At 54.4% G+C, this 14,870-nt stretch overlaps 1 protein-coding gene across 5 annotated transcripts in view; it reads right to left on the bottom strand.

The window, feature by feature from the left end:
• Positions 1-678: 678 nt before the first annotated feature.
• The window catches only part of Zfat (zinc finger and AT-hook domain containing), a 179,930-nt gene continuing 165,738 nt past the window's right edge, over positions 679-14,870 (bottom strand). For all 5 annotated transcript variants that reach the window (XM_027950491.2, XM_027950500.2, XM_071602100.1 and 2 more), the window contains one exon: positions 679-1,490. In XM_027950491.2, coding sequence (XP_027806292.1) covers positions 1,251-1,490 — 240 coding nt within the window. In that variant the 3' untranslated portion in view covers positions 679-1,250. The remainder of the gene's footprint in view (positions 1,491-14,870) is intronic.

The raw sequence follows: 14,870 nt of genomic DNA, 5'->3' as shown, positions 1-14,870 counted from the left end.
CTTCCTTCCTTTGAAGGCCACAGGCACATCCTTACCCCCTTGGAGCAGAGGCTACTTCCTCCTGTGATAGAGCAGCAGCCCTGACGCTTCCCCAGATGCCCTGTGGGAGCCCTGCAAGGGCAGGTGAGGGTGGTCACTGGGAGGCCAGGTGCAGGCTCTGAGCCCAAGCCCTGGGCTGCTGAATCTGCAGCCACATGCCTGTGCACCTGCCCACTATCCCAGCTAGAGGAGGGATCCCAGAGCACTCAGCCTTGACCTCAGTAAGCCTGAGGTGGGTGGGGGAGATGCCAACAGACTCCAGAGTGGGCAGCACTCGCCTGGGTGGCCTACCTCGAAGGCAGCAAACCTACCAGGAGCACAGACCAGGGATCTTAGTCACACAACACCGTGTCCCACAGGTTTCTAATGGTCAATTTACAGCTCCTCCCAGACAGAGAGTGGAAAAGGGGCACTGCCACCTCTTGGCTGGCAGTGAATCAGATACTGGCCACTTGGAAAAAGAAGATCACTGACCCCAGTCAGAGGACCCTGAAGCCCACCTACATGCTTAGGAGGAAAGAGCACCACCAGCTGCAATGTAAGGACCTGGGATGTTTCAGGTGGGGCCAAGCGGAGATCTGGAGCTGAGCAGGGGACTGTGAACCCTCCCCACCTCCCAGCAACGAGCCGGAGACCACAGGCAGGGAATGCTTTTATTCCATCCACCTCGCCGCCTCACAACGGCAGGTGAAGAGTAAAAGTGCATTTTTCCTACAAGCAAAGGAATCTCAAGATGGTAAGCTGGGCCCTGTGAGGGGCGGTGGCTATTCCACGTGACCACGAGCGCCCACACGTGAGGACAGTAGGGCTCTGGAGAGCACCAGGACAATCCCACCCACCCGCCCAGTGGGGACTCAAGACCGTAAGGTCACTTGCTGTGTGGTGGCCGTCTCCCTTCCCCCAGACCGCACATCGGGGCCAGATGTGGACGGGCACCTAGATGGGGGCTGAGGACTGGGATGTGACTGGGAAAGATGCTGAAGGGGACAGAGTCCCTGGAACTTGAAGCAAGGGGCGACGAGGCAGGTGCACTGATGCACGTCCTTCCAAGCAGACGCTGCAGGGTCAGGGGCACCTGTGCCAGGAAACGGGCTCCTGGGTTGCTGGTGATGCAGTCGCCCTGACCATCCCAAGGAGGACCAGGAGGGTCCTGTCTGGCCACTGACAGGAGTGTAGAGGGAGGGCCGCTCTGCTGTGTGATGCTGGTGTCCCTAGAGCTCCTGGGCAGGTTGCTCCTCGGCTTGCTCCTCCACGGGTGGCATGGCCTCCTGCACGTAGACTATGAACTCCGAGGCCTCCCCGCCCTGGGTGTACACGGTCACTGTCTCGATGCCCTCCACGTCATCGGAGGACACCACCAGGTGGTGCTGCTCAGCCAGCTCCACAGAGGCTTGCTGGAGGGTCTCCTGAATCATGACCGTGTGGTTGGAGCTGGGCTCCTCGTCGGTGACCTGGGGAAGGCAAGAAAGTGGTCACACATGTTGAGCAATAACTACAAAACACAACTCTGGTGGACGAGCAGCTCGTACCGTCCAGTGCCTGACCAGGCTGCCCAGAGCCCCAACCATGCTGTGTGTGCTCTCGCCCCATGTTCTAAGACAGCAAGGTCTCCTGGCACCAGCAACGTGGGCAAGGCCTCTCCACTGTGGCAAATGGTGGACCCAAGTTCAGACTCAAAGTTGGGGCTCCTTTCCTGGTGCCAAGCTGCCTCCTGGGAGCCCCAGGGTGGGGGTCACTAAAAGAGGAGGATTGGAAGCCCCATGGGGGTTACTCAGGCCTGGGCTACAGGGCTCCTGGAGACATACAGCTGGGGCAGCTGGTAATAAAGGGACAAGGTTCTCCTTGGTTCTGTCTTCCCACACACTCCAGGAGCTCAGCTCTGCATGACACCACTACCACCCCAGGCAGGAGCACACGCCCTTGGAGGACTCTCCCCAGAGGCCATGAATCCACACTGGTGCCCTACGCATTCAGGAGGAGGCTTGCTGAGGACACTGGCCACCACAGTGTGGGCACGAGAGCCTCAGGGAGCATCTGGCAGTAGAGGACCTGCTGACCAGCCAAGCCTTTCTCACAGCTCCAAGCTGGAGGAGTCCGAGTGAGGCTGAATTCCAGCTGTGCTAAGGCCCCACGTCCCTGAGAGCTCTGGAATGGTAACAGCTGCCTTTGATCTTGAGAAGAGGATTAAAAAACACAGGAAAGATTAGGAAAAGAATTGAGACCCTAGAACTGCAAAAAATGACTGAAAGGTTAGAAAACAAGCCTGGGAGGGAGGCCCACGGGCCTGGGATCGTTTGGTACAGGATGAGCCTCAGAGGGCTCCCGCAGGCCAATGGGCGAGGCGGAGAGCACGCTGCCTGCACCAGCCAGCAAGCGGCAGCTCCCTCCTGGCTGCGAGGCCACATCTTCCCACTTCCCGTTCAACAGCACTTCCTTACACGCCTTCTGCCCGGGAGGGACTGTGGCCGTCAGTTACTCCTTCATTCATTCAACAAGATGTGTGCCACCTCTGGAGCCACCCGAATGCTCTACAAGGATGGGGCATGTCTGCCTCATCAGAGAATAAGCACTCGATATTTGCTGAGTGATGACCTATGAGGTGCCAGACACTGATGAGCACTGAGGTGGTGACACCATAGAAAACCACAGTCCCCATGAGAGCCCAGGCTGGGGACGGGCACACAGTGCAGCACAGTCCACTGCCAGGGGTGACTGGTTCCTGGGAAGACACGGCTTGGCCTCAGGGAGACCAGGGAGGCCCCGAGACCTCCAGGAGGTGCAGGCAGGGTGGGCTTGCTCCGGCATCCCCTGTGGTGCCCAGTGATGCTTCTGTCCCCTCCGAGCTCATGATGGATACTAGGTGGCTCTCTGTCCCCTGCCCATTCCTCTGTGACAGGTCATGGGCATTTCCCTGTGGGAAGGGCCCATCTACCCCTGTCCTATTCCAGTTGCTGGGTCAACAGGTGGTTCGTGTTCGACCCATAGAAGGAAGTGGGAAAGGCACCTTGGGGAGCCCTGGCAATTCTAGTATCAGGGACTGGAAGGACTTCTGGGCTGATGGAATCCCCACCCCGCCCCGCCCCGAAGCTGGAGAGCTGTTCTGAAACTGTTGATAGACTCAGCCTGGCTTGCTTTAGAACAAGCCAAGACCTTTTCTTTTTTCTTCTTTTGCTGTTTATTCAATTTCATTTAACTGGGAAAATGAACCATGAACTAGTACTGGAGAAGTAAACATTGGCTATTTCACTTAAAAAGAAAGTGCCCAACAGAAAACAGAATGGGGAGGAATATGCAAAGAAATCTCTTCTCCTTCCACGTTAGTAAATTCTATGCAGAGCAAGGACAGGGGTGGGCTATGCGGAGGTCCTCGGGGCCTCAGGTGCCAACAGGCCCAGCATGCCCCAGGCAGCACTCAAGAGGCAGAAGGTGATGAACACAGCCAGAGCCACAATCTGCAGTTTAAGATACATCCCTGGGACGTGGCACCATCCCTGGGCTTGGTGACTGCCATTGAGGCTGAAGCCTAAAGTGAGGATCATTCGTCCACCGAGATATTCCACCGACTGCGCATTCTTGTTCTTGTAACCCCCCTGACACCATGTCTGAGTGTGGATGGGGCTGAGATCCTGGCCAGGACGGGGAGGACCATGCCCCCTGGGCCCTTCAGGGGCAGCCCCGCCCGGCCAAGGGGATGCAGTGGGTGTACGCTGAGTCCTCAGGGCTGGTCCCAGGAGGAAGGGGGATGCCTGGGATGGCCAGCATGTGGCCACTGCCCTCAGACGTGGGGAAGGAGGCGAGGTGTCAAGGATGACTCCCTCCTGCTGGATGGGCAGGTAAGCCACGTGCCTATCATTAACTGTCACATGGGGCCTGGGCTTCACAGAGGCAGCGTTCTCAGGGATCACGATGCTAAAGGGCACGGCGTGGTGGGCACAGGACAGGCACATACCTAGCCCTGCCAAGGCTGCCACCACCTCTCAGCCACCAAACCCCGGCAGAGTTCATCTCCCCCTTCCAGAAGGTGGGACGCCGTCCAGCGCTGCCGACCTGACTCAGCTTAGTCTCCGCTGCTTTCACGATGGGCTGCTGGGCCCTTCTGATCCCTCTCCCAGACCCCAGGGTCCCACGCTGCTCTTCCCCAGCCCTCCGCACAAGCTGAGGGTTCCTGGGTCTCGGTCCTCAATTTCTCTGGGCTCTTATCTCTACAGAGACTTCTGCTTCTGGATGAGCCAGACTCCAGCCCCCACCCTGGGCTCCAGAATGGCGTTGGAATACATGAAAGAGGTGACAGGGACAGCTGTCACATCATGCATGAACAGGGCTGCGTACAGTCACAGTAGATGGAGTGGCCTGAAATGACGTTTACAATCGAATCTTGAGGAGCCTTGGTCATCAGCTGAAAGACGGAGCCACATTTTGCAGACAGTGAAGGTTTTCAAATAAGGACCCTGCCTCATCCAGTCTGTGGGCCTCCTGAATCAAAACCTGCCCCACGTGAGACTTCCTGAGGACCGCACTTCCTTCACGGTTTCTCTGAGTATTATGTCTGTTTGTCCACATTACCTTTTCTAAGTATTAAGTCTATTTAAAGAGAACTCCTTCTCCATTTGCTTTCATTTTTCAATTTCTAGCTCTAGGGTGTGTCCAACAAATCACCACTAAATTTACCCATTACTAATTCCCAGGATGCAATGAAATTTCCAAACACAATGGGTTGAGCTTAATTTAGAAACAGTGATGGTGGCAGTTGTAAACGTGTGTTCCACAGCAGTCCTGCCAGGAGCGTCTCAGCCGGCGGTGTGATGGCCGCACACTCTAGCTCTCTCACTGGGCACCGCAAACATCCTGACACCAACCCAGGTTACCAGGGTCTGTGCTGCCTGCTGCCTGCTGCCTGGCCTGCTTCACACAAAGGACCTTCTGTGTGGCTCTACCATCCCTGTGGAAGCTGCCTGAACAGGTGCCATCCCTGGTCAAGCCTCCTCTGAGCACCATACACAGAGGATGAGCCAGGGACACTGAAGGCCCCTAGAGGATCGTGAGGCCTTCCACGGAGCATACCCTTCCTGTATTCAGGTGTTACATGACCATGTCTGCCTCTATGCAGTTTCTACAAACCGGGTGCTCCCTACCCTTGCCCCAGGGGAGCTGGTGTCCACCCAGTCCCCTGAATATTCTCCTATCCTCATCCCAACTGTTCATGCACATCTGTGGCTCGGGCATTTCTGTTCCGTTGTTATAAAAGGTGACACTGAAGTTCCTAGGGGTCTAGTGACTCGTCTAAGGCCAAGTGATGGTGAAGTAGAAAGAGCTGGACGTTGGCCTGAGTGACCCCAGTCCAGAGATCATCCTCAACAGGTACAGGGCAACAGTGACTAAAGGAACCACACACTACAGATTGACAGGATTAAGTTACTGTCCCCGCACGTCCAAGCAGGCTAAGTCTGTCGGTATAGCTCCCAACCACTCTCTGTTCAGAATGCTCACTCTGGTAGCTTAATCTATTAGCACAGTCTCAACACTGTTCTCTGTGGCAGAAATAATCTGCGTTCACAGTATCATTCCCCCAGAGATGGATTCTCCATTTCCCCAGTGTTGTATCCAATGCGTCCTTCAGCTAAATTATTGGCAGAAACCAGAGCCCGTGAGACCGTTCAGATGGTCACTCGGTCAGGCCCTGGGTCCTGCAGCTCTGCTTGTATCAAGGGTTCAAGAACCTAGGACAGAACCAGAGCCCCGCACCTGGGGGAGGGCTCCATGGACATGAAAAATAGCTCCATTGGAGACCCAGTCACTTTGGCTTCAATCCCCACAGTCCACTCACCTGGCAGTGCTGATGGAGACCCCACGGGGTGGGAGGCCACCAGGGTGACTCTGACCACCTTACCCCTGTTCCTTCCTGCTCCCTACCAGTTTTGCCCTTCCTCCTCCTCCTCCAGCTCCCTTCGCACTTTTTTGTAAAAGCTACTCTTAGCAGGTTAAGCGTCTCCCTGCGTTTCCCTCCCGACATCCAAGTAAGTCCCAGAAGCCCTCCTTGCTCAGGAAGACCCCTTAAGGAAGACAGGTCCTCCATCACCCCCTTGGTGCTACGTGAGGCCCTGTGTGGGCTGCATTACACCCCATCTCTGTGCCATTGCTCTGAAGACCTGCAGCTTCCTGGGAGCAGGGTCAGCCTTGGCTCCTCCAAGTCCAGAACAGGGCCGCACTCTGAGCCACACATGCAAGGCTTGGGACAGCTCCAGAAGTACCCACGGCAGAACCTGAGGTGAGGAGAAAGTCAGCCACCCAGAGCAGCCTCATACTACAGGCCCAGCAGCTGCCTGTCCTTATTTCATGCACTGTTGGGTCCCCACTGACGTGACTGTGGGGAAAGTGGCACGTCTTTCATGGGGGGGAACACCCATCAGCACCAGAGTCCCAGGGCTAACCCCCGATTCCACAGAGGGAGCCCAGCCTCAGGGAACAATCTGCCCAGGGCCTCACGGCTGGAATCTGAGTCCAGATGTTGTGACTTTTGATCCACAGAACTCCCGCTGCACCAGGTGAGTTCTCAGCAGACCACAAAGGACACTGGCCCTTGGGTGGGTGCTAAGCAGGAGGTCCCTTGAATGTTTAAAAAAGGAAAGTGCCTGATGCAGGACAGTGTGAGGACAGCTGTGAGGCTCAGGGACTTCAGCTTCCTTGATGCTTACAGTGGCCCAAACAATGTGCGAAACGATGACAATGGCAAGTGGTGTGCCAGACGCTGGGCGAAGCAGCACACACCTCAGCCTCGGGTCTTCACGGCACCCCAGAGGTCTCAGTGCCCCTGTCTTGGAGGCAGTGGGGCTCAGGCAAGAAGAGAAGCTGCCCCGGGGGCTGCCACTCTGGTGTGCCCATGCTCCCATGCCCCAGGTGCAGGCTGTGCTGCCGTTCCCCGTTTCTCCACGCCTCTGATGAACACAAGACCCCAGCTCACTGCCCACAGAGCAGGACTGAGCCAAGGGGAGGTGGCACGTTAGGGGACACACCTTCTTCATGATTCTCCACTATCCTCCTATTCAATGAGATGACACTGAGGGACTCCTCCATCTACGTGCCCAGGCCTCAGAGCTGATGCTCATGGGAACGCCTGAAGGTCTGGCCAAGACAGGAGGATGACCCCTCGGAAGGCAGAGCCCACTGGGCTGGGCAGCACCCTGACAATGGCCAGGAGAAATGTGTGAGGAGGGCATCCTGTCCTACAGAAGACCACAGGGAAAGGGGCAGCCCTTAGGGCAGCCCGCCTGGGTGGCTTCTTCCTGGGGTAGACCTCACCTCGGTACACAGAACCTACATCACTGGAACCCACCCCTGAACACAAGTCCATGTGCTTGAGACACTGCATTGACCACCACCCGTGCTGGGACATCAAAACAGTGCAGATAGAGCCAAGGACGTTGAAATATGACAGGCAGAGATTAACTCAGGGAAGGAAAAGCTGCAGCCTTCCTGAGGCCCACGGAGGCCGTGCTGAGGGAAGGGCAGGGGCTCTTGCAGCTGGCTACCCAGACAGCACTCAGAACCTGCTGTGGCACAGGGTAAACACACCCGCATCACACCTTTCACCCATGGCTCTCAAAACACTGTGCAACGACCTCCTGGGCCCAGTGCCCTTGCTGGCCAGGTCCTCATCAGCTCGATACCTGAATGGTGCTCTTGACTCATACTCATGAGGCACCAGAACTGCCAGGCTCCAGGCAGGCCAAGTCAAACCAAGCACGCTGCTAGGCTGGGTTATTTTTTAGCACTGGGGATAACCCAGGGCCTCCGGCACGCTATGCAGGCACTCTACCACTGAGCCACATTCCCAGCCTTTTATTTCATTTTATTTTGAGACAGGGCTTTGCCAAGCTGCCCAAACCAGTCTTGAACTTGGGATCCTGCTGCCTCACTTTCCCAATAGCTGGGAGCATAGGCAAGCACCACCACATCCAACTTAGCACATCATTTAAACTTGGCTCTAGGCACATAAAAAATGATGAATAAAGAAAGAAGGGGAAAACCCTCTCTTGGCCCTAAAATGAAAAGAAAATGGAGAGACACATAGTGAGATGGCATCAATTTAACCCACATTTGGTTTGGAACCTTCAAATGAAACAGCCACCATGTGCCTTTGTTTAGATACTGCTATGCTCCCAGGGCCCTGCCTAAAGCCTGCAGCCTACCAGGCACTGATAAATGATGAACGCCTTCGCTTCAGGGACCCCAGGTGGAGGGTCTGCTTAGGACAGTGATTGTACTTTGTGCTTTCAGGGGAAGAAAGTTCATCGTCATCTCTGCCACTGTCGCTGCCACCACCAGGAGGCTGTTTTGCTTCAGGCATCCTTCATGTTTCAAATCCATTTTTAAATAAGTTGACCAGGTTCCCATTTATTAAACTGTGTCTTGGGGAATAACCCTTTTTCAGATGTCATTAATGTCCATGGAAGGGAAGGCTCCCGGGGCTGCGGCCCAGGAAATGAACAGAGAAGCCACGATTTATCCTCCTCTCGTTGGCACTCCTACTGTTCAGGATTAGTTCTAAGGACTTTCAAGAGTTGGTCCCAGAGGCAGCCCTCTGTGATCTGGGGGAGGCAGAAAGGACTCAACACCAGTAAGAGGACACAGCCATTGTCAAGACCATCAACAAAGAACATAGCAAGCATCTCTCACGGGTTGGGCTCAAGGAGACAAACTCTCAGGAGGAGGACAGCTGGACGGGCAGCAAGCGTGTGAGGGTAGGGTATTTACACAGGTATGTGTATGCACTTGCACATAGATGCATGGATGTTCGTGCAGCTGTGCAGAATGTGTGCATGCGATGCCTGTGTGTGTGTACATGCACTTCCATGTGCATGCATATGTACAGCTGCGGGAATAGTGTGTGCACTCTGTGTTCACATGTAAATGTGAATACATGCATGAACATGGAGGTGTGTGCACATGGCTGTGTGCATGTCTGTGCGCACATGTGTGTGGGTGGGGTCTGAGCGTAGCTTTGTGTGCATCCCTGTGCTTGTGGCTATACAGCTGTGTGCAGCTCTAGATTTCAACATGGGCCTGCCGCAGAAGAAATCGCTCCTGGTTTACACCTTTTCCACTCTCCCCATCTGTTATGGTTTGGATGTGAGGTGGCCCCCAAAAGCTCATATATGAGACAATGCAAGCAGGTTTAGAGGAGAAATGATTGGGTTCTGAGAGACTTACCCGGATCAATGAATTAATCCCCTGATGGGATTATCTGAGTGGTAGCTGAAGGCACACAGGTTGTGGCTGGAGGAGGTGGGCATTGGGGACGTGCCTTTGGGGGTATGTTCTGTATATGGTGAGTGGAGTCTCTCTCCCTGCTTCATGACCATCATATGAGCTGCTTCCTTCCACCACATTCTTCCACCATGATGTTCAGCCTCACCTTGAGCCCTGAGGAACAGAGCTGGCTGTCTGTGGACTGAGACCTCTAAAACCATGAGCTCTCAAGTAAACTTTCCTCCTTTACAGTTGTTCCGGTTGGGTCTTTTAGTCACAGCAATGAAAAACCTGACTAATGTTTTTGGATCCTTTATCTCACTTAATTCCAGACAGCTCTGTGAGAGAGGCAGGGCAGGAGGATTCCCACCACAAAGGTGAAAGGAAGGGAGGGGTTCACAGAGTTTACAGGATCTCTCAGCTGGTTACTGATGATTCTAGAATCTGAAACCATGCACAGAGCCTCTAATATCCAGTCTTACTAGGTAGTTCTCTATACTATGCCTCCTGCAACCCTCAGATGGGGTCCCAGGTCTCTTGCTACACAGGTGAGGACCTTCCTGCCTGCACCCCCACACATTCAACTTTGATTCTGGAACATACTCTCTTGCCTCTGAACTTCCTCCTTTGCTCCTCCACCAGCATGAAGCCCCAACCACACCCTTTCCCTGAAAATTCTATCTAACCCTTGGGAACTGAGGCATGTATCCCCTTTCCGAAAGCCTCTGCAGGCTCCCTGAGCCAGTGTTCCCATAGAGCCCTGTGTTGACACCTGCCATGTGTTGACCCCCTGGGATCGCAAACATGGTTTGGTTTTGTTGGTACGGGGATTGAACCCAGGGACTATTAGCCACTGAGCCACATCCCCAGCCCTTATAAATATTTTATTTAGAGACAGACACTGAATTGTTTAGGGGCTCTCTAAATTGCTGAGGCTGGCTTTGAACTTGCAAACCCCCTGCCTGAGCCTCCTGAGTTGCTAGGATTATAGGCGTGCCATCATGCCTGACACAACAATGGTTTTACTCATCTCTGAGAAGGTATAGCCTGTGTCTTTCTGACCCTGCCTTGCTTGAGCCTGGCCACCCCTGGCCAGGGGCAACCAGTGGATTCCTCCTCCTTGAGTAAGTCAAGGAATAAGGAACACAGAATGTGCTTAACCTGTTCCCGTAACCTACAAGTAAGGTCCAGCCGACTGGAGGAGAGAAGGGGTAAGTCACCTCCAGGAGCTACTCTGCTGCATGCCCAAAGGAGTGAGAGGAGGCACTTCAGAGTCACTGCAACGGGCTCACCTGAGCAGCTCCGACTTCCTGGCTCCCCGCAGGCTCCTTGGCCACCTTTCCAACGAAGCTGGCAGATGGGCAGACTAGCAGAGGTAAGCAGGGTCAGAAGTGACCAGGAAACCAGAAGATGGAGGGAAACTTGTGGGGAGCATCAGCACTTGATTTGCAAGGCAGAGAGTGGCGTCTGTGTTTTGATACCTCTGAGTGGAGAGCCAGTCACTGGGCAAGTTGTCATGCGTGACCAGCCACCCAGTCTGCCTTGGAAAGTCTTGTTTTTCATGGGCTGAACCACCACTATGCCTGAGTTGACCTCTGGGCCCTCTTCTGTCCCAGTGAGAATCTAGTACCTGTCAGGTGCTCCACTGGAAGATGGAGACAGAACCTAGGCTCTGCCCCCACAGCAGGAAACGGATGGGGACTCATCCTGGACTGCCAGGGTGGGGTGCATGGTGGTCAGAAATGGTTTCCTGAAGATGATGATCCAGATCCTGAACACTGCAGGGTTCACAGGAGTCAGAGGACAAGAGGAGGCACAGAGAGAGCAAAAGGAGAGCCAGGGGGGAGCAGCAGCGTATCGGAAACCTGACAGCCAGTGTAATGACACTCAGCCCAACCAGAGCACAGGATATAAGCCAGCAAGAGATGGAGAAAGAGGAAAAAGACTAGAGAGGGCCCCATAAGTCATGTCTTGGAGGACCTACATGGATTTCAATGTGACTCTAAAATTAATGGGTGCCTCTCCTTTAGACAGGAGAGAAATGATCAGATCTCCAGTCAATCCCTTTTGTGGGGAGGGCAGACACAAAGTTGTGGAGGCTGGAAAGTCTTGGAGATTGGAGGCAGAGGCAGGCCGGCATCCACCCAAGGAGGATGGGGCCCAAACAGCCAGTGGGCACAGGGTGCAAGAGGCCAGAGTGGTGTCCCTCATGGTCACACTCATCCTTACCCTGTTCCAGGCAGGCTCTTATGCCTAGCCCTCCCCGGACTTACCTCTGTCCCTGGAGTCTGACTGCCACCCCCGTCACTGTCTCTGCTCAGCCTCTGGCAGCACCTGGCTCTCTGGCTCTTTCCTTACTCACTCCCTCTGCACAGTTCTCTCCTCCCTCCTACTACTGCCCAGCAGTGTCCTCTGGTCCTCGCTGCTGCATCCCCCTCCTCTCTGGACCTTGAGCAGTGCCGCCGCGTTCAGCCAGGACCACTTCTCTGTCTACATTACCTCCCTACAGCTTCTCAGCCAGACTCACTTCAAATATTGGCTTTAGGCTCATGACTGCCAGATCCATCTCTAGCAGATCTCTCCCTGCAACCCAAACACACAGAGCTTGATCCCTGCTGGGTACATACTCCGGGATGTCAAATGGCGACTTCTAAGTTAACAGTCAAAATCCAACTACTCCCTCCAATTCTGATGCTCCTCTTGACCTTGACTTCCTCTGGGCAAGGGGCATCACCACCAGCCCATTTTCCCAAACCAAAGGCTTTGACCCACCCACACCCTCTTCTCTTCCACACACTCCGGGTCCACAGCCCCAGCAGGAGCAGCTACCCTCACTATGAAGATGCAGTTGGCACTCCCAGGCCCCTCCTCTGCAGGCACACCTGGATACGCCACAGCCGTTTCAAAGGGTCTGACCATAGGGCTGTTAGGCAACCACTCATGTCCACGTAGCAGTACTAGGGTGGGCACCTCGGCTCACCTCTCAAGGGCACTAACACAGGGTGGGAGGTGCTGTGTCTGACTGAGGCGCACATGCAAGAGGTACCGGCATGTGAGGTGGTACCAAGATCAAGGTGAGCAAATGGTGAGTACGCTGGTGTAAATATCAGCTTAGACTTTCTCAAGAGAGGGACAGGGTGCCATCCCAACCTCTTCTCAACTGCCCTTGTGTTTTAGCTAGCTATTCTGCAGCTGTGACTAAAAGATCCGACAAGAACAATTTCAGAGGAGGAAAAGTTCATTTGGGTGCTCACATTTTCAGAGGTCCAAATCTGAAGATGGCTGACTCCATTGCCCCAGGCAATGAGGCTGGACATCATGGCAGAAGAGTGTGATGTAGGAAAACAGGCCGGGACATGACCACCAAGAAGCAGATAGAGAGCTCCTTGACCACAGACAAAATATAAACACCAAGGGCACACTCCCATCAACCCAGCTCCTCCAGATACACCCTACCTGTCTCTACCACCTGATTAACCCCACTAGAGGATTTATGCACAGACTAGGTTAAGGCTCTCATAACTGCATCATTTCTTGAATTATCTCACACATAAAGTTTTGCGGGGCACATCCCATCTAAACCATAACACCGTGAGGTCGTAACATCACACCTGAGGCCAACCTTAAAGAGGCCTTAAGACCCATCACACAGCACTCAAAGACAGCGGCCTAGCTTTAAAAACAGTCACTGGATACACAGCCATCCGGGCTAGAGAAGATGCACAGTCAAAAAGATGCCCGCGTCTTCCAATATATGGCACAATGTCATTTGAGGGGACAGCTAGACATACTGACTGTCCTGGGGGGCGAGGACTGACAACAGGGGACACAGAACACACTCCTTGTCTCAGAACTGATGTGACGAGCTCCCTGGTGCTAGTGCAATTCAACCAGCTGTTCCAAGAGCACCATGCTGGGACTCCCGTCCTCTGGGGGCGTCACTCTTGACCCCTCCCTGCCTGCTTACATCCAGAAAGCAGGACCGGCTACCCCTCAGGAGTCTGGAGAAAACACCCTGCCTTCCCAGCTCCCTCAGGGCTGCTCCCACTGGCAGCCTGGAGAGGAGAAGCACACTTGCCGCTGGCCTCCCTCTCCACCTCGCTGTCCTCTGTGTCACACTCCTCTCCCTGCACTGCGAGGAAAGCCTGTGATCTCAGAGGCACAACCCTCCGCCCTCTGCAGAGATGTTAGGGAAGTTGTGGGGGTGGATGGCAATGCACGACCAAGAACTATTCTCTCAAACCACTTCTAAATGTCCCTCCAGTCACGAGGACTAAACAACAGCCCTGTTTATGATCCCCTGAGCCTGGATCCTAACTCTGAATTGCACATAAGCAGAGATTTCACAGGTGCACACCTGCTGTGCACGCTGAGGGAAGGCTGCAGTTGTTCTGCTTAGGAAAGCCCCCAGCGTCTGCATGCTGCTCACATGTCTGGACCCCCCACTCCACCTCCGCTCAGCCTGGCTGGAAGCTGGTGCATCCCTCGCAGACTTATGCTCAGGTGACCACAAACTTAGCAGCTGAAAACAACCCAGTTTTATCATCTTACAGCTCTGGAGTTCAGAAGTCTGAAACCACCACATCACAGGGCTGCATTCCTCCTTGGCTTCTCCGGCTTCTAGAGGCCACCTGCTCACCTTGGCTTGTGGCTCCTTCTACCTCCAAAGCCAGCAGTGGCTGGGGAATCCCTGGATGCAGTCCTCTGGTTCCGACTCTTCTGACTTCTTCTGCCCCACATAAAGGGGCAATGAGGTTGAGCCCTCCACAGGATGCAGGTCAACCTGCCCATCTTAAATTCAGCCAATCAGCAACTTTTATTCCTTCTTGTCATGCAGAACCTACCATGCACAGGTTCTGGGGTTGGGACTTGGGCATCTCCGGGGGCCACTGTTCTGCCAACCTCTGTCTCTTAGGCAGCCATGGCTGAGTAGTAACAGATTCTTACTGGTGTGCTGTAAGGGACTGCATTTGCTTCTCCTTGCCATTATAGTTAGGACACTGGCATGCCTTCCATTTGGCACGCATGTAGAGTATCTATGAATTTCATCCTGGGATGGTAACAGATGTTACAAAACATTCGCCATTCAGTAAGAGCACCAGCTCTGTGGGGTGGAGACCCTGTGAGCAGGCCAAGCTGCCCGTCTCCTAAGATGACCTACCCTGCTGTGCCCAGCTCTGCCTGGAACTAGAAAGCCAGGCTGGGCTCCATCCCATCCTCCTCTCCAGAGCCGAGCTCTTGTCACTGGCTGAGCTGGGCCTTGCTGCTTAGTGTTCCCCGACGCCAAGATCAAAGGAAAGGGTACAGTGAAGGACTCCCTACTGAAGGGCACCAACATCTCCTGAGGTCCCCTTTACCTCAGACGTTCCCCGACTCCATGACATGGTGAGAGTTAGAGGGCTATAGACAAAGAGCCCACGAGAGCCAAGCACAAGAACAAGCAAAGAACCCCAAAGCTGATTCTTCTAGGTGACACCATGGGGGACATTCAGGCTCCAGGGCAGGAGCTCACCCTCCCTAGCAACTAGGGCTTCTCCCTCTGCTTAGATGACAGCCAGGCCACGGTCCCCTGCATTCTGAGAGGG

This window comes from Marmota flaviventris, chromosome 15, assembly GCF_047511675.1.
Source record: "Marmota flaviventris isolate mMarFla1 chromosome 15, mMarFla1.hap1, whole genome shotgun sequence".
In the NCBI taxonomy this organism is placed as follows: domain Eukaryota; kingdom Metazoa; phylum Chordata; class Mammalia; order Rodentia; family Sciuridae; genus Marmota; species Marmota flaviventris.
The sequence above is the reverse complement of the archived record's forward strand: the minus strand, read 5'-3'. Positions and strand labels throughout refer to the sequence as shown.